Source organism: Myotis nattereri, assembly GCF_964212035.1.
Source record: "Myotis nattereri genome assembly, chromosome: 8".
Classification (NCBI taxonomy): domain Eukaryota; kingdom Metazoa; phylum Chordata; class Mammalia; order Chiroptera; family Vespertilionidae; genus Myotis; species Myotis nattereri.
The window spans coordinates 48985114-49010951 of NC_138083.1; the positions used below are offsets into that span (position 1 = coordinate 48985114).

The window sequence follows — 25838 nt, forward strand, 5'->3', positions numbered from 1 at the left end:
CTGAATTCGCTCAAACCACCATGTCAGCTCAGCCATAAAAGAGAAGGAAATCTTGCCACTTGCGACAACATGGATAGACCTAGAGGGTATTATGCCAAGTGAAATAAGTCAGACAGAGAAAGACAAATAGTGTATGATTTCACTTCTATGTGGAATCGAAAAAACAAAATAAATAAGTAAATAAAATAGAAACAGACTCATAGATACAGAAAACAGGCTGACAGTTGACAGAGGGAAAAGGCTTGGGACTGGGTGAAAAACGTGAAGGGATTAAGAAGTACAAATTGGTAGTTACAGAGTAGTCACAAAAATATAAAGTACAGCAGAGGTAATATGATCAATGATATTGTAATAACTATGTACCAGGCCAGGTAGGTATTTGAAATATTGTCGGGACTACTTTGTAAAGTATATGATTGTGTAACCACTATGCTGTACACCTGAAACTAACCCTATATAATAAAAGGCTAATATGCAAATAGACCGAACGGCAGAATGACCAGTCGCTATGATGCTCACTGAGCACCCGGGAGAGCACTGCTCAGCCAGAAGCAGGGCTCACGCTGGTGAGCACAGCAGTAGTGGCGGGAGCCTCTCCCGCCTCTGTGGCAGTGCTAAAGATGTCTGACTGACAGCTTAGGCCTGCTCCCTGCCATCAGTTGGACATCCCCTGAGGGCTCTCAGACTGTGAGAGCGTGCAGTCCAGGCTGAGGGAACGCCTCCGCCCTGCCCAGTGCACAAATTTCATGCGTCAGCCTCTAGTTGTTATATATCCCCAAACTGGGTTGACCCCTTGTAAGTGTATGACTTAGGCTGCTTGCTTACATTAAGACCCTAAGTCCTAGGTTCTCATCTCTTGGATGGAAATAATAGTATTGAGTATTTAACTGAATAATATATATTTTTTAAAATATATTTTATTGATTTTTTACAGAGAGGAAGGGAGAGAGATAGAGAGTCAGAAACATCGATGAGAGAGAAACATCGATCAGCCGCCTCCTGCACATCTCCTACTGGGGATATGCCCGCAACCCAGGTACATGCCCTTGACCGGAATCGAACCTGGGACCTTCCAGTCCGCAGGCCGACGCTCTATCCACTGAGCCAAACCGGTTTCGGCTGAATAATATTAATATAATATAAAATTCAGACTATAACTTTATTAAATGAAATTCAGAACTTTTTGTAAAATTAATTTATCTATTGCAATCTTTTTCTAAGTACACCATTACCCTTTCAAAAGAGAAAAAAAAACCTGAAAAAATTAACTAATGCAATTCCAAGGTGACATATTAGTAACTTATGTAGCACTGAGGAAAACTGTCCCCTTGCCTGAGAGACAGCCTTGGCCAGTCAATCTGGAGGCGTTTTCCCATCTAACAGTCACAAGAACTGAGTGAGATGTATGACATATCTGTCTCCTTTTACAAATGAGGGTATGAGGCAGTTTATGAGTTTGTCCAAGGACATCTATTTAGGAAGTGACAGAGTCAGAACTTTAACCAATAGAGCCTGGAGCCCAGTTTCCTATGTATTAAAATCCTCTTTAGTGAGAAATAATATGTTTAGTAATATTATCTATATATCATATGCCCATCAAATTTTATTTATTTGGTTCTGTACTGCATTCAAATATCTGTGGTAGTGATCATGGAAGCCTGATTGTATGAACACTTTTAATAGCTTTATTAAGGTGTAATTGATACAAAATACTGAACATATTTAATGTATACAATTTGATGAGTTTGGACATGTACATGCACCATGAAAACAGAGCCCTAATCAAGGTAATAAACATACCCATCACCTCCTAGAGTTTTCTTATGCCCACACTTTTTATGGTGAAAACGATGCAAAAATCAGAATAAAAGACCAAAAGGTGAATAGCATTAAAGTATTTTTTATTTTTTAAGTATTTTTTCATACATCAAAAGCATTGTGCTACAACCACTGACAAATATTTTTACAGTCATCTGAAATAAAACATGAGTGTGCACACATATGTGTAGGAAAAACAAATGATTTAATAAAGACATAGGATGATTAAATATCTCCATTTATGCTTGCTTAAGAAATGCTTTAGAGCAGGAAATACTATTTAAGTTCAAGGACTGAATGATTAAACCCACTTCAGTCTTATTTATAGTCAGATGTGAAAAATACATAGTTAATTGGTAGGCAAGATCTCAATGTACCAGAAACCAATTATAGAGTCTTCAAAAATATGAGTGAAGGAAAAGTTAATGAGACATTTTTAAAGACATTACAATTTCAAGGTACTGATTTATTTTGAAAAATGGCAAGGTTAAGTTTAATTTTAATATGCTAAAATCAATTTGCTGTCTTCATTTTAGAATTTCAACTAAAAGGAATAATTCCTTATGTATATAAGAATATATATGTGAATATATATTATATAAATTATTTGGTGTACTTTTAATTAAAATTTTCTTTTGTTCTCTTTTATTTTAATACTAGAGGCCTGGTGCTCAAAATTTGTGCAAGGGTAGCGTCCCTAGGCCTGGCTGGTGATCAGGGATGATCTGTGGGGGGTGACTGGTGGTGCGATTTAGGGGGCTCTGCAGGCACCTGCCTTGACTGGCCTGGCACCACCCACTTGCTGGCCCTGCCCCCCCCTCCTCCCCTCCCCCCCTCCCCCCCCCCCCCCGTGGCTGCCGGTCGGAGCCTGGGGGCTGGGAGTAGCTCCTGTGTTGAGCATCTTCCCCCTGGTGGTCAGTGGTCATCATAGCAACTGGTCATTCTGCCATTCAGTCTATTTGCATTTTAGGTTTTTATTATATAGGACTAGAGGCTCAGTGCACGAATTTGTGCACCAGTGGGTTCCCTCCACCTGGCCTGCTGTATCAGGCTCTCTGACATCCCTTGAGAGGTCCTGGATTACAAGAGGGTGCAGGCCAGGCAGAGGGACCCAACTAGTGCATGATTGGGGCCGGGGAGGGACACGGAAGGTTGGCCAGCCAGGGAGGGACCACAGGAGGGCTCCAGGGCATGTCTGGCCCATTTTGCTCAGTCCCAATCGTCCGAACCCCAGCAGCAAGCTAACCTACCAGTTGGAGCATCTGCCCCCTGGTGGTCAGTGCATGTCATAGCGAGAGGTTGAGTGGCCTTAGCATATCACGCTTTGATTGGTTGAACAGATGACTGGACGACCGGACATTTAGTATATTAGGCTTTTATTATATAGGATTGGTCCTGGTTTACTAATTGTCAAAGAAATTTGGTCAGTTATATGCTCAATGCCCTCTGAATTATAGTAAATGAAAGGAACAATTGCTTCAAATCAGCATTAATTAAAATAAGCTTGGACATCTACTATTCCTAACAAAAATAATTGCAACCATGAATCCATACTATTGTAATAAGTATTATAGTAAGTGAATTGGTTTGATACCTCTACAGAACACTTGTTAAAATGTATTTGTTTTTCTACAACTGAAAGTGATATATACATTTAATATTATATACTCATTATTTTAGTAAATAGAGACTTTTTTTATTTTGTTTATATAATGAATCCCCTCAGTTGATTAAATGAATGTTCCAGAAAGAGACAGTTTATGATCTATCTATACTAATAAAAGGGTAATATGCTAATTAGTCCAGGAGACCTTCCGGGAGACCTTTGGACATCCTTCCGAATAACGCCATGGTGGCAGGCCTGAGGCAGAGGTGGTTAGAGGTGACCAGGCCAGGAGTGGAGGGCAGTTGGGGGCAAGCAGGCTGGTGGGGGGGGCCGTTGAGGGCTGAGTAGGCAGGCAGAGGGGGCAGTTGGGGGTGAGCAGGCCAGCAGGGGGGCAGTTGGGGGTGAGCAGGCCGGCATGCGGAGTGGTTAGAGGCAATCAGGAAGGCAAGCAGGTGAGTGGTTAGAAGCCCGCAGTTCTGGATTGTGAGAGGGATGTCTGACCAGTAGTCGGACATCCCTTGAGGGGTCCCAGTTTAGAGAGAGTGCAGGCCAGGCTGAGGAACACCCCCACCAGGCACAAATTTCATGCACCAGCCACTAGTAGCTATATACACTGAGTGACCAGATTATTATGACCACCTGACATTTGTAGGCAAATTAGCTATAATTTCATGCTGAAGTTGCTAGAGGGCCAGACCATTATAAATAGGGAAGCAGGTTATTTACCACGACAGTAGAAGTGATTTTTTTTATGAAGATATGGGTAAACAATGTGGTTTAACAGCCTTTGAACGTGGGATATATTTCAATGTGAGTGGCCAGATTATTATGACCACCAATCAGTACTTCGTTGGGCCACCTTTTGACTTCAATATGGCAGTGATTCTTCTTGGCATTGACTCCACGAGATGTTGAAAGGTGACACCATGCCTGATGAATAGCACTGTCCAGTTCTGTGAGATTTGATGGTTGTGGAACCAGCTGCCTGATGGCTCTTTTAACTACATCCCACAAATGCTCAATTGGATTGAGATCTGGTGATTGTGGGGGCCACCTAAGCAAGGTAAAGTCTCCCTCATGTTCTTGAAACCACTCCTGCACAATACGAGTACCATGGCATGGCGCATTGTCTTGTTGGAAGAAGCCATCTCCATTGGGATACGCCATCAACATGATAGGATGAACTTGATCAGCAACGATACTTAGGTATGTTGTGCTATTCAGACGTTGTTCCACACGAATTAAAGGGACCAAATCATGCCAAGAAAACATGCCCCAAACCATAACACTGCCCCCACCAGCTTGAAGGGTTGTACTCATGCATGTGGGGTGCATGCTTTCATGCTGTTTCTGCCAAATTCTCACTCTGCCATCTGCATGATGCAACTGGAAACGTGATTCATCGGACCACATGACTTTTTTCCAATGCTCGACTGTCCAATCCTTGTGTTCCTGTGCAAATTGGAGCAGTTTTATCTTGGTAACTGCAGACAGCAAAGGTGTTCGAACAGGCCTTCAGCTTCCATATCCCATACAATGCAGTGTATGGCTAATTTGCCTACAAACATCAGGTGGTCATAATAATCTGACCACTCAGTATATATATATATACTCAGTATATATATATATATATATATATATATATATATATATATATATACTGAGTGGTCAGATTATTATGACCACCTGATGTATATATATATATATATATATATATATATATATATATATATATACTGAGTGGTCAGATTATTATGACCACCTGATGTATATATATATATATATATATATATATATATATATATATATATATATAGAGGCCCGGTGCACAAAAATTTGTGCACTTGGGGGGGGGGCGGGTGGTCCCTCAGCCCAGCCTGTGCCCTCTTGCTGTCTGGGACCCCTTGGAGATGTCCACCTGCTGGCTTAGGCCCACTCCCCGGGGGATCGGGACTAAGCTGGCAGTCTGGTAACCCGGGAGTCCTAGGGATGTCCCCCTTCAGGATGGGGGTCCCCACTGGGGTGCCTGGCCAGCCTGGGTGAGGGGCTGAGGGCCATTTTCAGGCATGCCCCCCTGGCAACCTAAGCTCCCAGCCTCTCCTTTTTTTCTTTTTTCTTTTTCAGCGCCTCCTTGAGTGGAGGCCAGGGCGGGCTGGAAGCAGGTATCTGGGATTTATTTATCTTCTATAATTGAAACTTTGTAGCCTTGAGCAGACACAGGCCTGGCCAGGGCAGGCGGGAAGCTTGGCTTCCTCCATCACCGGGGGCAACCCAAGTCTCCTGCTCACTCCAGCTCTGTGGCCGCCACCATCTTAGTTGGATTAATTTGCATACTTGCTCCTGATTGGCTGGTGGGGTGGCTTGTGGGTGTAGCAGAGTGGTGGAGTGTTGGTTAATTTGCATGTTTCTCTTTTATTAATATATACTAGAGGCCCGGTGCACAAAAATTTGTGCACTCGTAGGGGGAGGGGTCGTCCCTCAGCCTGGCCTATGCCCTCTCGCAGTCTGGGACCCCTCGGGGGATGACCACCTGCTGGCTTAGGCCTGCTCCCCAGGGGATTGGGCCTAAGATGGCAATCAGACATCCCTCTGGCAGCCTGGCAGCCCTCGGGGGATGTCCACTTGCCAGTGGGGAGCAGACCTAAGCTGCAGTCAGACAACCTTAGCGCTGCTGAGTAGGCAGGAGAGGCTCCCACCACCACCACTGTACTGGCAGCCATCAGCCTGGCTTGTGGCTGAGCAGAGCTCCTCCCATGTGAGAGCACGCTGACCACCAGAAGGCAGCTCCTGCATTGAGCGTCTGCCTCCTGGTGGTCAGTGTGTGTCATAGTGACCAGTCATTCCAAGTCCTTCTGCTGTTAAGGTCAGTTTGCATATTACCCTTTTACTATATAGGATAGAGGCCTGGTGCATGGGAGGGGGCCTGCTGGTTTGCCCTGAAGGGTGTCCCGGATCAGGGTGGGGGTCCCGCTTGGGTGCCTGGCCAGCCTGGATGAGGGGATGATGGCTGTTTGCAGCTGGTCACACCCCCTTCAGGGTGGGGGTCCCCACTGGGGTGCCTGGCCAGTCTGGGTGAGGGGCTGAGGGCCGTTTTCAGGCGGCAGGTGACTGAAGCTCCCAACCTCCCCTTTTTTTCTTTTTTTTTAATTCTGGGATTTATTTACCTTCTATGGATGTCACTAGAACTGAGAGCCGGCTTTAGCTCTGAGGCTCAGCTCCAGCTCTGAGACCTCGGCTGCTGAAAGCAGGTATCTGGGTTTGTTTGGCTTCTATAATTGAAACACTGTTGCGGCTCCAGCTCCGAGGCTGGCTGGCTGAAAGCAGGTTTCTGGGGTTTGTTTAGCTTCTATAATTGTTTCTTAGACTGCAGCTCAGAGGCTGGCAGTGGCAGGCGGGGAACCTTGGCTTCCTCCATCACTGGAGCAAGCAAGGCTCCTGTTTGCTTCAGCTGCCTGGCTGCCAGCCACCATCTTGGTTGGCAGTTAATTTGCATATCACCCTGATTAGCCAATGGGAAGTGTGTCGAAGGTACGGTTAATTACCATGTTTGTCTATTATTAGATAGTATACACACACACACACACACACACACACACATATATCCCATGTTCAAAGGCTGTTAAATCACGTTGTTTACCCATATCTTCAGAAAAGTATCCCTTCTACTGTCGTGGTCAACAACCTGCTTTCCTGTTTATAATGGTCTGGCCCTCTAGCAACTTCAGCGTGAAATTATAGCTAATTTGCCTACAGACATCAGGTGGTCATAATAATCTGGCCAGTCAGTGTAAAAGCAAATGGAAAACTGAGAGAAATTAATTTCTTGTACGTAAATTATATGCACCAGCAAATCTTCTTTGATAATAAAAATAGGCAATCTTATACAAACACACAGCTTTACTAACTTGTAGATTAACCTGCATATTTTAAGCATTTATTTTAAAATATTCGAACTGCTATATCCTCAGTATAGCAATATTGCTATATTAAATAAGTAATGGATCTGAATAATTGATAAGAAGTATTTGAATTTACAAATTAATTTGCTTTTTGCTATTTTATATAGAAAGCTGTTTTTAATTTTGTGAGAAAGCTTTGAAAGTGCTAAAACTCTGTCTAGTTTATCTCTGCTGAGAAGACTTCAGTTTTAGAAGACAGTTTTCTCTTCTTTTGCTGTGCTCTGAGAGCACCCTGTCCATAGCTTAGGAAGCTAACACCGACCTGACCCATAAGATGTGTTAAAAAGATTGAATAAATATATTTTTATACTGTTAATTATCTATTTTTATTATATGTGCTTATCCAATTCTCTGGAATATAAAGACAAAGACCATTTGTTATTCTAAATATCCTATTTTTAGAAGCTATCATAATCTATTAACCATAGCAAAAATTAATTCATGTAGTAGATATTCTTTTGAGTACAAGTAACAGGAAACTCAATGATCAAAGTTTTAGTAAATATAGGTAATCTTTCTCACAGAGCAAGGAAACCAGGGAATTAATGCAGAGCTCGGTCAGTAAACTATTCTTCTGTTCCACCATCTTCAATGTTAAAGGGTAACTGTACACTCACCTTATCCAGAATCATGTCTTTGTTTAGGAAGGAAGAGAGCAGAGGAAAAGGGTTTCTTATTCTGATGTTTTCAAATGTTTGTAGGCAGGGAATTTCTCCAGCAGACTTTCCCTCACATCTCACCAGTAGAACCAGGCTATATGCTTACTTGAGACCAATGAATGGCCAATGAAATGAGGTCATCAGAGAAGATTTAGACCAATCACAATTTAGCCTTTGGGACTGGGACAGGGGCTTAGCCTGCCAGAGATCAATAAAGTCTGTATTTCACCCAAACAAATTGTGCTTTAGTTATTAGCAGGGGAAAAGGGACCATCTAATAGTAAATGGACAATATGTGTTACACTAAATATTACATGCATAGCATTAGACTTGTTAAAATGAATTACTCATGTCATATGCTGTCCACAATTGTATCTTCATATTTTTATTTGTATTTGTTTGGTAAAATTCAATATAAGGAACTCCTGTTTCTTTCAGGGGTAATTACAAATGCATAAGTTTCTCTATATTTTAGTTATGCTTAAAAGAAAATATTCAATATTGAAAAGATGCATTATTTTTTTTCCAAAAATTTTAAATGTAAGTTTTGCTTTTGTAACTGCAAGGGAATTTCAAAAGTTAATTATGTGGGTTTTTTGTTTGTCTTTTCATAGGTCTGAAAAGATAAATATGAATTTAGAATCCATTTATCGGTTAATTGAGGAAACACAAATCTTCGGGATGCAGCAGTCAGCAGTTAAACCACCTCCCGACATGGGAGCACCTGCCTCGGTCCCCAGGGATACCTTTAATTCCTGTTGGCCACTTAATGGGCTACAGTCTCATGCTGCCCACAGCTTCTGTGCTCACGCGTGCAACACCAATGAATGGGATATTTGTGAAGAGCTGCGCCTGCGGGAACTTGAAGAAGTCAAGGCCAGAGCTGCTCAGATGGAGAAGACCATGCGGTGGTGGTCAGACTGCACAGCCAACTGGAGGGAAAAGTGGAGTAAAGTTCGAGCTGAGAGGAACAGTGCCAGGGAGGAAGGAAGACAACTCAGAATGAAATTAGAGATGACAGTGAAAGAATTGAGTGCACTGAAAAAGAAGCAAAGTCCGCCACATCAAAAGGAGACCTTGGAAGCTAGAGTTACCCTGAACCAGACGCGTCCTAGTTTCACAGATGTGTCCTATGTACAAAGGGATCAATTTCAAACTGGCTCGCAAATGTGTGAGTCTATCAGAGAGTGTCTGGTGAAAAGAGAATTTCCCACAAAGGAGAACAGAAATACTATGGTAAGCAAATAAAGACAGTAATCCAGAGTCTACAGACATATTAGAATGCCTTATACAGTGATGGGAGGAAGGGGAAATCACAGATCCAGGGGGGACTATATTTGTTTTCCATAACTCAGTGCTGCACACTGGGTGACTTCAGTGACAGAAAGTTCTAGAGGCTAGAAGTCTGAGATCTGAGTTGGTTTCTTGTGAGGCCTCTCTCCTTGGCTTATATATGACCTTCTTCTCCCTGTGCCTTTACATCATCTTTTCTCTGTACGTGTCTGTATCCAAGGTTCCTCTTTCTATAGGAGTGCCATCATTAGGTCCATCCTAATCACCTCCTTTTAAAATAATCACCTCTTTAAAGACTCTGGCCCCAAATACAATCACATTCTCAGGTACTAGGGGTTAGGACTTCAGCATATGAATTTGAGGGGATCCATTCAGACTATAATAGTGATCATACAAAATGTATTTAGCAAAAATGTATTCAGCGGGGTTTTTTTATGTGAAAAGGAAATGTTTAGAGAGACTTCTCTCCATTTATCCTTGCTATGTCAGTAATATTATAAATTATTCATACAGTAGTTTGAACTTTCCCAAGGTTTGGAATTCTGCCCTCACAATTAATTCCTGTAAAATGGCTACCATAGGCCAATACCTTTAGGGAATGCCTCATACCCATTCTTGGAATTTCTTGGTATACTTACACTCTTGAAGTTCTTAAAAATTCTGCTTGAAACATAGTTTTTAAAACCTTTTTTAAAAATCTAGCAATTCATATCCATATTTATCTATGAACCACTCCTCCCCCACATTTTATTAAAACTGGTAATCACTATTAGCAACCCATGGAACATATTTCAGGAAACTTTAGGAATTCATGTTGTCTCTTTTCATAGAATCAGTTTATCCTATCTAATAAAAGAGTAATATGCCTACAGCCAATAAGGAGGGAATATGCAAATTGATGCAACAAAGATAGCAGCGCTGGCCTGAGTCATGGAGCTGGCCGGAGCAGCTGGGAGGCTTGTCTTCCTTGGTCACCCCAGCTGGCTCCGTGGTTGCCACCCAGACAAAGCCATGGTGGCAAGGCAGAGGCAGAGGTGGTTAGGGGTGATCAGGCCAGAAGGGGAGGGCAGTTGGGGGCAAGCAGGATAGCGGGGGGTTGGGGGGGAGGCAGTTGGAGGCAATCAAGCTGGAAGGGGGGCAGTTGGAAGTGAGCAGGCCAGCAGGGAAGTGCAGTTGGAGACAATCAGGCCAACTGGGGGCAGTTGGGGGCAAGCAGGATGATGGGGGGCGGTTAGGGGCAATCAGGTCAGCAAGCAGGGGCATTTGGGGGTGAGCAGGCTGACGGGCAGAGTGTTTAGGGATGATCAGGCAGGCAGGCAGGTGAGTGGTTAGGAGCCAGGGGTCCCGGTTTGCGAGAGGGATGTCCGACTGCCGGTTCAGGGATCGGGCCTAAACCGGCAGTTGGACATCCCCCAAGGGGTCCCAGATTGGAGAGGGTGCAAGCTGGGCTGAGGGACATCCCCCCACTCATGCACAAATTTCATGCACTGGGCCACTAGTATTATATTTTTCTATGTAATTCCATTTCTAAAATCATAAAATTGCTCTTCTATAATTCCATCTAAAATTGTAATCCTTTCCATGATGTATGTAAATTATGGTAAATATAAATTTCATTGTAAATGAAAAAAGTTAAAAAATTCTAATTACTTATGCTTATTCAGTCTTCCAGATTTGTTTTAAATATAAATTTTTTAAACTCGATAATCTAAGCTATTAGTCCTGTTGTGTATATCTTTGGAAAAATGTCATATATTCTCAAAATTCAACTCTATTAATGTATTTATTTGAATATAGTGATAGAGACTAGGGAATATAGCTCACTTAAGTTGTTCTGAATGTACAAATATTTATTATTACAAGTAATAGACACCACATTTGAGAATGTGAAAGATTCTCTTCACATATGTTTTACTGAGAAATGTTCAATATCTTGGGACTTCATTTGGAATATGTTTGTATCATTAGTATCAAGAATATCATACATAGTAGACCTTTATTAAAAGTTTATTTATTTAGGGAAAAGGATAGTTAAAATTCTTTGTGATGGTAGTGAAATAAGTTGAAGTTTTAATTAGCTGTTTTTATTTTGATCAGTTTTCCTGCTAACTCTAAAGATACTTACATATGAATGGATTGTCTTACCATGGTATTTTCCAAGGAAAACAACACGTCTTATTTTATTGTTTTTCAAAATGAGACATAATAACCATTAATTTTGAGAGAATGAAGAGATGAGTCATGCTAGTAAACTAACATTTAAAAATAAATACTAAAATAAATACTGGCTGGTGAGATTCAGTGGTTGAACATCAACCTATGAACCAGAAGGTCATGGTTCGATTCCCGGTCAGGACACAAGCCCAGGTTGCGGGCTCAATTCCTAGAGTGGGGTGTGCAGGAGGCAGCCGATCAATGATTCTCTCTCCCTTCATCTCTGAAATTAATAAAAATGTTTTTAAAATAAGTAAATACATAAATACTAAAAATGAAGTGTCATTAATATTTTATTTGAGCTTGTCTATTAATTAAGATTTTATTTGAACTTTTCTTTATCTCATTTTAAACCCACAAATCAGGGCAAATTTAAATTATAGACAGATATCTATAGCATGAGTTTGGCCAAGTTTTGGAATTATGATGTAATATTTTGAGGTAGTGTACTGCTCTGATAAATGATGCTTATGTATATTAAAATGTCCCATTAAACTCTATTTGAGCTTTAACTAATGACCTAAATAATAGTTCAATAAACAAGCCCATTAAAAGATTCAAGAATTTCCTGAAAATTCTTTCTCCTCTGCCCTGAAAAGATGTTAAAAAGTAATCAGCTGGCTTTCCTTTGAAGCTCTCAAGTGCCTTGTGACAAAATAAACTTTAAAAAGAAATTCATAAACTCATTAAATAACTCTTTACAGCTGTTCAAGTTCATGCTGGGCTATTTTTAGCTATGATTAGAAAAAGAAAACTCAAACTAAAAGTTAAAGCAGACTTTTTGAGAAATATATTTGATTATAATAAGGTAGAACATAGAAAGAAAGAAAGATGCTTGAAGAATGCAAGTTAATGTTTGGCCATATAACACTATTAGAGAATGATTAAAAAATGAAAATATACATAACACATAGACTCAGAGAATAGTGTGGTGACAGCCAGAGGGAAAGGGGGTGAGGGGTAAACGAGGGTGGGCAAAGGGGGAGGGGAAGGGGATGGAAAGAGACTTTGCTTTGGGCGATGGGCACATGATGTAGTGTGCAGATGTTTTGTTGAATTGTACACTTGGAACCAGTATGGTTTTGCAAACCAATGTTACCCCAACAAATCCAATTTTAAAAAGTGAAAATATGAGTTTGATCGTGAATTATAACATTTATTTCCTTCCAAAAGTATGGAAATATTCTGCATGATTTTCCTACTGAGAGATTTAAAAATTCAACAGTAGTAACTGTTTTATGTTTTTTCCTTTTAGGAAGAAGGTTTGATTTTTGACCCATTAAGATTAAATGAGGAGAAACTCCATCTAGACTGCTCTGATTTATTCGAGAACAGTGGTTCCGGAAACGGTGCAATGAGACCTGGGCTACGACAGCCAGTGGGACACCTGCCTTTGGAGTATGGAGTGCCTGAAATTTCCACTCTGCAGGAGCATTTGGATGAGCTCCAAAAAATCCTTAGGAAAGAAAGGGAGTAAGTACGACAATGATCAGTACAATCATCGTCTCCCTTAACCAAGTCTGTTTTTCAAATTTCTTAAAATTAAGTCCAGCAAGCTGGCCATTTGATAATGCCTTTTACCCATGATCAGTCATTATGTTCTAACACTTAAAAGATGAGTTTTCTATGCTACATTCATTTTTTAAAATTTTGAAGAGTAATTTATAATTTATTAGTTTTTATTCTTTCATCATAACCTTGTACTCATCAGCTCTGGTAGATTTACCTTATTAATATTTGAATTATTAATGTATATGGTTAAAATAGCCAGTATATTAATACACTGAGTCAATTTGTCTCTTATATTAATAAAATACAAATTACGATTTTGTGAGCTATTAATCACAGAATAAGATGCCTTACTCGTAGACCATTTTTGGTATAGAGGAAAGAGCACTAGAATTGAGATTCAATGATTTGGGTATTCATCTTAGTTCTGATATATTTTGTTCTTTCATATTTACTTAGCCAGTAGATACTATTTTGTCCTTGGTAAAACTATGCATAATGATGCTTAAATTCCAGTTTTCTATTGTTTAGTAACAGAACTTCTCAAACAACAGTTATTGAAACAACAATCACCATGTGTCTATTCATGGATCCGGAGCACACTTTCCTGTGTGCGGCATCAGATGGGAGAGCTCAAGGGCTGGGAGCTCAAGCCATCTGAAGTCTCACTCACTCTGAAATGTGGCTGATCTTAGTTCTCACCTCGGGCCTCGTGGGAACACCTGCATGTGGCCTGTCTTATCCGTATGGCTTCTTGGCTTCTTCACTGCATAGGGCTAGGTTGCAAGTGAACATCTTCTGGTTCTCAACCTTCTGACCCTTTAAATACTGTTCCTCATGTTGTGACCCAACTATAAAATTATTTTCGTTGCTACTTCATAACTGTAATGTTGCTACTGTTATGAATCGTAATGTAAATATCTGATGTGCAGGATGGTCTTAGGCGACCCCTGTGAAAGGGTTGTTCGACCGCCAAAGGGGTCGCGACCCACAGGTTGAGAACCGCTGTCTTAGAGGCTCAGTGATAACTATATAGTGTTTTAATGACCTTGCCTCAAAAGTCACTTAACATCACTTCATCATACTTACTGGTGGAGACAGTCTCACAGGCTGACAAGTTCAAGGAAGAGGAGTTCCCTCAATGGGAGGAGGGCATAAGTCCAGTTATGACAAGAGCATGTAGGATTCTATCATTGTGGCCGCCATCTTTGGAAAATGCAATTTGCCTTTTGCCTTACTCACTGAATTCTTACGGATCAAACACAAATAAAGTCTGGGAAACTGACCACTATTATGAATTACTCCATATGCTTATATTGTTCATATTTGAAGGGAATATTTATAGAATATTTGATGCATGTTAAGATGTGGTTCCCAAGCCGAAACCGGTTTGGCTCAGTGGATAGAGCGTCGGCCTGCGGACCGGGGGTCCCGGGTTCGATTCCGGTCAAGGGCATGTACCTGGGTTGCGGGCACATCCCCAGTAGGAGATGTGCAGGAGGCAGCTGATCGATGTTTCTCTCTCATCGATGTTTCTAACTCTCTATCTCTCTCCCTTCCTCTCTGTAAAAAATCAATAAAATATATTAAAAAAAAAAAAGATGTGGTTCCTAAATTTAAAAACATTTTCCCATCTCTTTAGTTATAACTCTTTTTTTTTGTTATAACTCTTAATAAGCAAAATTTTAAAAAGCTGGGAAATATATATATGTATATATATATATGTGTATATATATATACACACATATATATGAATATAATTATTATATGATGGTTTCAGTTTCCATGGTTTAAATGAATTGAAATAGTGATAAATATACTTACAAACCTTTCACAAATACTGTACAGTACTTTATCTGTCATTTCTTTTCTATATATGATAAGTTTCTTATTAGTCCCTCTAATATTTATATATACCAATAACTTCTTTAGATTTTTGGTCTCTACTTCACTACATGAATAGATTGTGATAATACAAGCATGTTTATAGAATAAGTATTTATTATTCTACAGGTAACTGTACATTTCTAATAGAGGCAATCAACTTGAGTAGAAAAGTAAATAAAATTGAAGTAATTTTTAGACTGTAGGTCTCCATCAAGTTCTAAACTCTGTGTTTTATTTCTTGAAGGATTTAACTTTCTAGGGGTTATAGACTTCTCTCAAACCCACACACAATGGTACTTCACTGCCATAATGGGAGCATGAAACTGTGTTTCCTTGAGGTAAACTTCCTAAGATGCAGCTTTGATGATACCCATGTGTATCTTTCCTCTCTCACTCACACACGTGTACATGAACATATATATTTGGCTTCCTTGGAATAAATGAACTACCTCCATAAAAGTAAATTCTCCAGTTTTCAGCAACTCCAATATAAAAACCCTACACAGGCCAAAGAATAAGGGGGAAGGGGCCCTCACTATCCAGTTTGTCTTCTCACTCTCCTCTTTATGGAACCCTCCCATGGGTGTTGTGTCTATGAATCATCATTAGCTTGCAATCCACAGGAGGCCATTGCAAAGACTTTTCTCTGTCAGGAGAATGTTTCCCAAGGATATAGCATATACTGCTGCTATAAATCTGTCTAGTCTTTTAAATTCCTCCCCCTGGAATATCAGCAAGTGGGTGGCTGGCGTTGAGAAGATGTGAACATGGTTTTTTCTGTGTTCCCAGCTGGTGGGAAAATTCTCCAGACGGGAGCACAGGCATCAGTGGGAGGATTGTGGAAATCATTCCCACCGTTATCACTGATGAGGAACTCCTCCTTGAACACGCTCAATTTCATCACATTATCGTACTCATAGTACTGTTCAGTTTTCTGTGCAATTATCCAGTATCTGAGATTTGCCAGAAGCCTGTGCTTTTGGTGTTGAATTAAGAAAATCATTGCCAAGACCAATTCCAGGAGCTTTTCCCTGTATTTTCTACCAGGAATTTTATAGCGTTAGGTCTTATATCTAAGTCTTTAATTCATTTGAGTTGATTTTTGTGTACTTTTGCCATTTGTCATTTCCCAGGACCTATTTTGTGCTTAGGTGGTTGTCCACCTAATGAGACAGAGTCCATTTTTCTGAATAGTCTACAAAAAAGGCTAGAAAGTTTCTATCTCGGTCTGCCTTCCAATTAGGGCGCAGACATTTGACCTGGGAGCAGGTTTCAAAGGTAGCTGCCTGTCTTCTTAGCAAAAGCTGATGCTCCAAGGAAGAAAGCACCCGATTCCCTCCTGGTGAGGGGGAAGGCAGTGGTGGTGGCTACATCTTATTTCCCAAGGAGTAGTGGCCTCTGGTCTCTGTTGACACCATCCTGTGTGCCCAGTGGTTGGTACTGAGGTCATGCTGTGCTCTCTGTACTTTACTGGGGGCCTTGGTGGGTATGGATGAGAAGATTTCAATAGCTGTTTGTTATTTCTCTACTTCATGGGATCCCCATTTACTTCTCTGACTCTCTTAGAGATTCTTTGAACTATTAATATTCTTTTCCTGCTTAAATTGGCTAATCCTATATAATACAAGGCTAATATGCAAATCGACTGAACGGCAGAATGACCAGTCACTATGATGCTCACTGACCACCAGGGGGGCAGATGCTCAATGCAGGAGCTGCCCCCTGGCGGTCAGTGTGCTCCCACAGGGGGAACACCACTCATCCAGAAGCCCTGAGCTGGCTTAGAGCTGGCAAGTGCAGCGGTGGTGGCGGGAACCTCTTCTGCCTCTGCAGCAGTGCTAAGTATGTCCAACTGATGGCTTAGGCCTGAGCCTGCTGTCAGCCAGACATCCCCCGAGGGCTCCTGGACTGCGAAAGAGTGCAGGCTGGGCTGAGAGAAGCCCCCCCGCCCCCACGAGTGCACAATTTTTTGTGCACCAGGCTTGTAGTATGAATATATATGCTCATCAGACACACTTAATTGATACCAGGAAAGAGTACTAGCAAGAGGCAGGGAAGGTGACAGGCATGGGGTTTTCCCAGGACCAGTTCGGTGGCATGAGAGTGGATTTTGTACCTGGAGGCATCACCTCCAGCTTCAGTCTCTGGTCCTCCCGATGTCTCCGAGAGCTTTACCATATTTTTTAAATGTCTATTTTCATATATATATATATATATATATATATATATATATTGATTTTTTACAGAGAGGAAGGGAGAGAGATAGAGAGTTAGAAACATCGATGAGAGAGAAACATCGATCAGCCGCCTCCTGCACATCTCCTACTGGGGATGTGCCCACAACCCAGGTACATGCCCTTGACTGGAATCGAACCTAGCACCTTTCAGTCCACAGGCCGACGCTCTATCCACTGAGCCAAACTGGTTTCTGCAAATATCTATTTTCTAATTAAAGAACTATATATGGCTTTGTCTATTTGCTGAAAGGTGCTGACAATGAAATATACTGAAAGGTATAACTATAAATAGTTGGGAATGCAATCAGGAAATGAAAGTATATGTATACAATTTTTTATTATTCATTGTTTAATACTTAGCTTAAATTTTGGACTAATAGAAAAGTGGATATCTAAATGTCATTGAAAGTTAATCATTTTTGTCTGGTACAAACATTTGACATTAATAGGCCTTTAAGAAAATACTGATTTGATATTTTACAATAAATTATCACACAGTTTATAAATGATTAATATTTACTTCAAGATATTAATGTTTCAGGAATTTTCATCTCTGAAAAGTATTTTATTTAATCTTTCTGTTTAGATGTTTGAATGTTATGCCCAATTATTATGGGATCATGATAGTTTACAGAGTACCAAAAGGTTGCATAGAAATGTAATAGTTTTCCATAAATATTATTTTGGTTTACCTTTAATCTTTTGTATTCTGGAAATTATATACATTTTAGCAATCTTATTTTTAAAAGTATATATCATCATATTAAATGCTATATTTTTGCTGAGTTCATCTTAATTTAATATTTTTGAAGAATTTGTGCATAAAATATGCAGTATTTTTAGTGTAAAATTATATTTTTTTCTTTTCCTTCTTATAGTTCAAGTAGTATGATAGCTTAAACTTAACTATGTGAGTAATCAATTATGAAAATCTTTACAAAATGTAGAGTACATTGATTAGGCCAGAAAATGAATTTAAAGAGCACCCTCTGCTATATAAAGTTAAGTATGCAATGTCCTTAATGCTTGCTTGCAGAAATAGTCACAAACCTTTTGATGAGGCTATCCTAAAAATATTCAAGTATCACATTGCCATTCATTTTTATGAATTACCTGTCCTGTCATATCTTTGACTAAATTTTACATTTTTACACAATAAAAATACAAAATTTTCATGTAAACAAACAATTATTAGTTATTTTTTTATATATACACTGAGGAATAAATACACTATATTTAAGTACAGTAAAACTTCCATACAAACTAATTCAGGCCAGTGGCTTTCCATTAAAGCTGAAAGTCCATTATATAATAAAGCAAGTTTTCCAAATATGTATGTTAAAAAATTAACAAATTAGTTAATCTTTTTTCTACTTATGTAGACACATTTGTGTAATTAAGATTATGTATGAAAAGTTTAATTTTACAGATAAGTTTTCTATCTGTATTACTGTATGATCTTGAACTTGTAAATTTAAAAATCTAGATTTTTCTCCAATTATCAAGACCAGTTTTTAATTATTCTATTTATGAGTAAAATAATTCTGAAAATTATTTTTAAGGAGAAAGTTTATTAATGTATTCATAAATACACAAATACAATTAATATCCTTTAATAAAAATTGTTAATGTTTTATATATACTTATTTCTTTATACATTTTTAAATTCTGTAGGAAAAAAACATTCCCATGTTATATTCTTGTTGCTCCAATAAATTGAATTACAGGAGAAAGCAGACAGAAAGTCAATTATTTCAATATTGGCAAAGCTATATGAAATATATCTAACCAACTGTAAAGCTAATTGACAGAATAATAAATTAGAGTTTATTCAATATTTATAATTTTTTCATAAATTTAAAACAGTTTCCTGTAATTACTATGATCATATATAAGGTAAATATAAAAAAATTAGAAAAAGAGCACATCTAATTTTGAATGCATTACTAAAATTATTTTTAAATTGTAAGCCTGTTTTGCTTTTAATTATTTAGAATGCGCTCATCCCTGGAAAAAGAAGTAGAACGACTGGAGTCAGCTGTGTCTTTGTGGAAACAGAAGTATGAAGAACTGAAAGAATCGACATCCAAAAATAGGAAAGAGGTATGGAGACTTAGGATGTAAAGGAAGAAATGAAACTGAGGGTTCTCTCTGGTCCATGTGTAACCTAGGGGGCCAGAAGCCTCTATAAACAAAGGGAAAAAAGGTTAAAAGTGGAATTTCCTCTATAAGAGGAATGTTGGAACTCACATATCACTGGTGGACTGGTCAAACTCAGGTCATAAGAAATCTTGTTCTAAATAACACACACACACACACACACACACACACACTCACATATAAACCACATGTCTGCTGACAGCTGTTTGAAGAGCATCTAATTCAGTGATGTAATTGTGCCTTAATTAAAAGCACTCTTCATTAGTTGTTAAAAAAGCAATATTCCTTTTTATGAAATTCCCCATGAATGTTGTTTCAGGTCTGTTTCCAGCAAGTGGTAAAGTTTAGAGTCATTAACATAAGTTCGCAAATCCACACCATGGGATGTTCAGGAACCTTAGGTCTCAGAATAAGCCTTACTTCTTGTAAGACGCAGGCAACCTGATGGCCAGAAGGCACAGTAACCTCGGTGCAGAGGTTCAGAAATAAGTCAGCTCTGTCACCCTGAGAACCAGAGATTAGAAAGGAGGGAGAACTTTTCCTAATATTCTTAACAAATGTTGCCTGCTTGAAAATCATCTACTAGTATAAGGGAAAATAATTTCAGTGAGAACTACAGAAAGTTAATTTGAGAACATTTCTCAATGAGGTGTAAATTAAATAATTAAAGCTAACCAGCTATTTTTAGATTATTTCTCCCTGATGGATGTATGTTAGATCGCCGGAGTAGCTTTGTTTTTAGATTAAACTTTGGATACACACACACACACACACACACACACATGCATTTATATATGGACACACAGGTAGCTAACTAATCATGATGTCTCTGGGTGTGAACATTGACAGTAAATTAGTTTTATCCAGGAGAAATAGTTTGCCCACAAAAATCATGTTATTCTTGGAGTGTATGTGTATTTGTTCTATAATATAATGGGCTCTAAATTTAATTGAGAAAGCTAATATTTAAGATAGACTTGTCTTTAATTTTAAAAGAAACATGCATTTACTGTATGTTGCCACTAGTGGGAAGTGCAGACTTGATAATGTTAGTCTCCTAACTACTTCTTTTTAAACAAGTAACAACATTTATATAGCAACTGTTTTTGAAAAAAGTCATGGTTTTGAGTTGGCTTACAAAGTGATATGTATGTTTTTAAATGCTTAACTTTTTTTCTAATTAAAGATGATATTTCTGGCATCAAGTGGGAAAATATATATTTGAATTGTTTAACAAAACGTCCTAGATGAGAAAAAAAATAAAACCAACGTAGCATTTTACAGGTAAAATGAGACAGGGTTGTTGTAACAGAAAACAATAAAAACACCCTCAAAATTGCCTTGGAGACTTCGTTCAACTATTTAAACATTTGGGTGCATGTTTTAGACAGATGAACTATGAATCTGAGCAATGAATGAATGTGACAATGAATGAAAAATGTTTTTATTGTAGATGATAAAAAGTTAATTTAAACAGACATAAAGAAAAAATTGTTTGAATTATTTATGTGGGTATTATTTTTTTTAAATTAAATCTTTATTGTTCAGATTATTACAGTTGTTCCTCTTTTTTCCCCCCATAACTCCCCTCCACCCGGTTCCCACCCCACCCTCTGCCCTTACCCCCTCCCCACCACTGTTCTCATCCATAGGTATACGATTTTTGTCCAGTCTCTTCCCACACCCCTTTCTGCCCCTGCCAGAATAGTCAGTCCACTACCTTTCTATGCTCCTGATTCTATTATATTCACCAGTTTATTCTGTTCATCAGATTATTTATTCATTTGATTTTTAGATTCACTTGTTGATAGATGTGTATTTGTTGTTCATTATTTGTATCTTTACCTTTTTCTTCTTCTTCCTCTTCTTAAAGGATACCTTTCAGCATTTCATATAATACTGGTTTGGTGGTGATGAACTCCTTTAGCTTTTTCTTACCTGTGAAGCTCTTTATCTGACCTTCAATTCTGAATGATAGCTTTGCTGGGTAAAGTAATCTTGGTTGTAGGTTCTTGCTATTCATCACTTTGAATATTTCTGGCCATTCCCTTCTGGCCTGCATAGTTTCTGTTGAGAAATCAGCTGACAGTCGTATGGGTACTCCCTTGTAGGTAACTGACTGTTTTTCTCTTGCTGCTTTTAAGATTCTCTTTGTCTTTTGCTCTTGGGATTTTAATTATGATGTGTCTTGGTGTGGTCCTCTTTGGATTCCTTTTGTTTGGGGTTCTCTGCACTTCCTGGACTTGTAAGTCTATTTCTTTCACCAGGTAGGGGAAGTTTTCTGTTATTATTTCTTCAAATAGGCTTTCAATATCTTGCTCTCTCTCTTCTTCTGGCACCCCCATAATTCAAATGTTGGTATGCTTGAAGCTGTCCCAGAGGCTCCTTACACTATCTTCATATTTTTGGATTCTTTTCTTCTTTTTGTTTTTCCGGTTGGGTGTTTTCTGCTTCTTCTTATTTCAAATCTTTGACTTGATTCTTGTGATCCTCTAGTCTGCTGTTGGAACTCTATATAGTATTGTTTATTTTAGTCAGTGTATGCTTAATTTCTAGTTGGTCCTTTTTCATAACCTCAAGGGTCTCACTAGATTTCTTGAGGGTCTCACTAAATTTAACAGCGGTTTCTAGAAAATTCTTGAAAAACCTTATAACCGTGATTTTGAACTCTATATCCAGTAGTTTGCTTTCCTCCATTTCTTCCATTTGTGACCTGTTTCTTTGTCTCTGCATTTTGGCTGTTTCTCTGTGTTGATAGAGTGGCCTTGTGTGGTAGGTGTCCTATAGGGCCCAGTGGCTCAGCCTCCCCAATTACCTGAGGTGGACACTCTTGGTGAACCCCTTTGTGGGCTTTGTGCACATTCTTGTTGTAGTTAAGCCTTGATTGTTGTAGGTATCACTGGGAGGAATTGACCTCCAGGCCAATTGGCTGTGAGAATCAGCTGTGTCTGCAGTGGGAGAACTTCTGTGCTGGAGACACCCTTTCTGGGGCTAGACTTGCTTCGGTGGGGCTTTGGTGCTCACTGAGTCTGCCCCCTGAGTGTGTCCCTTAAGGATCTGAGGAGTTGTAATCTGGATGGTCCCACTTTGACCACTGGGTACACTGGCTCTTGGATCTCAAAGGAGGTGCTAATTTAGCCTGTGCCTGAGGCTACCCAGCAAGAGCTATGGATAGATCTGCAGATTCCTCTTCTTTGTTTGGGGTTTGGAGGTGCCCAGATGAGGCCCAGCTGTGAAGCAATGCAAGCTGCTGTGGGGCCTTGGGCCTTCTTTTGGAAGTTCTGGGTCTCTCTGACCCAGCTGCAGTTTGTTAGGTAATTTTCAGATTGCAAAGGGCCAGGCCTTTCATATGCAAAAGCCTCTGCACACAGCTTGGGTGGGGCGGGGTCTCAGGGGATCAACAGGGTGGAGCAAGCAGCTATGGTTTCTCCTCAGTCCTGCCCTAAGAGGCCCCATGTCTCAGTGTCCCAGTAATCACTGCAAGCACCTCTGAGAGAAAGCCGCCCTTGAGTTCTGACAGTCTGGTTTCTCCCTGTGTGAGTCTGGGTCCCCAGAGACTCACCAGGAACTGGAGTTCAGAGCAGTTGGGAGCTTGAGACTCCCTCCGGATTGAAAAAGACAACCGTGTCCTCAGTTGCCAGCCCTTTCCACATGCACCTCCGTACCTCTGCACTTTACTTCCGCATCTCCTCTGAGTCTCAGTGTGCTTTTCTCTTTCCTTCTAGTTGTAGAATTTCCACTCAGCCAGCCTTCCTGTGGTTCTGGAAGATGTCTGTTTTGTCTTTTAGTTGTATTTTTGAAGTGGTTGTGTGAGGCAGCAATTTCCGGTGTTTACCTGTGCCACCATCTTGGTTTCTCCCTGGGTATTATTTTTAAAACTATCCCTTTCCACTTCCTAAAAAGGAATTTGTTCTATTCTTAGGGCCTTTGTAAAGAGATGTGGTCTGCACATATATTTAAATTATTTTTGTAAAATATTATACCTTTTTTAAAAACTTTAAAATCGGAATAAATAAAAACATTTAGTCACACATTATTGTTCATATATACTTTTGTTTAATCTATAGTAATAAAAGTATAATATGCTAATTAGACTGGGCAGCTGAATGACCTTCCAGATGCCCTTCCGGACCACCTTCCAGATGAAGCCAGGGCTGTGAGAGCCGAGTCCCTGGCATGAATTTTGTGCACTGGGCCTCTAGTTGTTTTATAATAGATGATAACAGAACAAGATTTTTATGGTACATTTAGAAATGGTATTTTAAAGTAATTTTAATTGTGAAATATTCAAAGTTCTTGTACAGTTGACTTATCATTAAAAATTGTGTCATGATACATCCTTTGTATCATACTTAATATGAATTCTCCTTACTTAACTTCATTTCTCAAAAATTTTGAAAATATCCTTTGCTTTCACTGTAGCTCTTCATCTACTGTACAAAAACATTTGAATACAGTGTAATTCTTTTTTAGATGCTGAAACTATTAGAAGCAACAGCATGCCTGGCTAGGAACTGCTGATGGAAAGATTAATTTTTAAGAGTTGGAAACCGATGTGTTTAATAGACCAAGATTTTTAAAAATGTATTTGAAAGACTGGTATGCTTCAGAGGGAAGTCATTCTTAAATCACTGACATGTAGAGAAGAGTAAATATAGGAACTTAATTGTAAAATCTAATAAGTATTTAAAATGCAACTCAGACAATGAGTAGCAGAGATGATTACATTGAAAATGATATTCCCATGCTGACTTTAATACTTATTTTGCTTTTCCTTTGCAAGTCTGTAAATATTGGTTTGGGATTAGATGATGAGTTCCAAGTGTGCTGAAATGATCATTTTTGTGAAATCTCATCATCTAGAAAATCAAATGTAAGTGATAATGATACAAATAATTTTTATACCTAGCTTTGACGATAAATGACTGATTCTTTCCATAATGGAAGATATGTCTGTTACCACATGCAGAGAACATTGCTAACATTTAAAAACTGGCGTCAAGCTGAAATGAAATGTAACTTATTAATCTTCTTTGAAAATGTTATTCTTTTACCTGCTTTCTTTTTAAGGATTTCATTGAGAAGTCTTCTGTTTGTGATAATACATTGTTTCTAGTAGTTCATAACTTACACCATGCTTTTATAAAATTTTATAGTAAATACTTATTATGGTACTAACAGCTGACATTGAAGCCTTAAATACCTCATGCATCTTTCTGATTTGGGGGAAATAAGAAGGTTAGTATTAGGAATTAGATGTAGCTAAAACTCTACATGGATACCTTCGCTTTGAAAAAAATGATGCCATATGGGAGTTATTATGAATATGACATGAGGGGGGCAGGAGGAGGTCCTGGAAGGTACATGATTCCTCTCTTGCTCCTCCTCATGTCCCCCTTTCCTTCCTCTTCCCCTCCCCCTCCCCCTGGTTCTCAGCCCTTCAGACTCCTGCTTAATACAGTACCAGCTTTCCTTGTTCTCCAGCTTGCAGACCACAGATCGACAGAACCTGCGACTTCTGGGCTTTGTAACTGCAGGAGCCAGTTCTTATAATAAACCTCAGTCTCTCTCTTAATATGTACAGGGCGTTCCCCCCAAAATGTATACACACTTTGAAAGAGTATAAAGTCAGTGTTCATTAACATATAGTCCATTTTTAAAATGTAAAAGAACCTACAGAAATGAATAACTTTTTTTGTCAATGTGTTTTCAAACTGATGACCATTCTGGTCCAGGCACTGCTGATAATGCGAAGCAATGGAATTGCAAACATCAACACCCATGTAATACTTTCAACAATAAAGATTTAAGAAATAAATTAAATAAATGAATAAATAAATGCAAGGACTAAAAAAAGAATCATTTTGTTCAGTATATGTACACCCTCAGCTCATTGACTGTTGCTGGTTTTGTACCGTAAACTTTAAATTTTATGTATCCCCATAAAAAAAGTCCAGTGGCACTTCAGGATACATTTTCTCCATTCAAAGCTTAGTCTGGCTTCACACATTATTTCAAGTCAGTTAAACCTGAAAAGGAGCGAAAATTGAGTTATCAGCTATTAAAGTGTGTATACATTTTTGGGACTATATATATATATATATATATATATATATATATATATATATACACATACACACATACACTAGAGGCCTGGTGCACGAATTTGTGCACCAGTGGGGCCTCTCGGCCTGGCCTGTGGAATCAGGCCAAAACCGGCTCTCCGACATCCCCTGAGGGGTCCTGGATTGTGAAAGGGTGCAGGCCAGGCCAAGGTACCCCCCTGGTGCACGACTGGGGCTGGGGAGGGACACAGGAGATTGGCCAGCTGGGGAGGGACCGCGGGAGGGCTCTAGGGCAAGCTAACCTACTGGTCAGAGTGTCTGTCCCATGGTGGTCAGTGCACGTCATAGCGACTGGTCAACCAGTTGACTGTCTGCCCCCTGGTGGTCAGTGCACATCATAGTGAGTGGTTGAGCAATCTCAGCATGTCATT

General features: G+C 39.3%; 1 protein-coding gene across 2 annotated transcripts in view; it reads left to right on the top strand.

Moving 5' to 3' along the window:
• CCDC102B (coiled-coil domain containing 102B) overlaps positions 1-25838 on the top strand; it is a 148065-nt gene that overhangs the window by 26733 nt on the left and 95494 nt on the right. For both annotated transcript variants that reach the window (XM_081098052.1, XM_081098053.1), the window contains exons 2-4: positions 8657-9278; positions 12805-13022; positions 19177-19285. In XM_081098052.1, coding sequence (XP_080954178.1) covers positions 8657-9278; positions 12805-13022; positions 19177-19285 — 949 coding nt within the window. The remainder of the gene's footprint in view (positions 1-8656; positions 9279-12804; positions 13023-19176; positions 19286-25838) is intronic.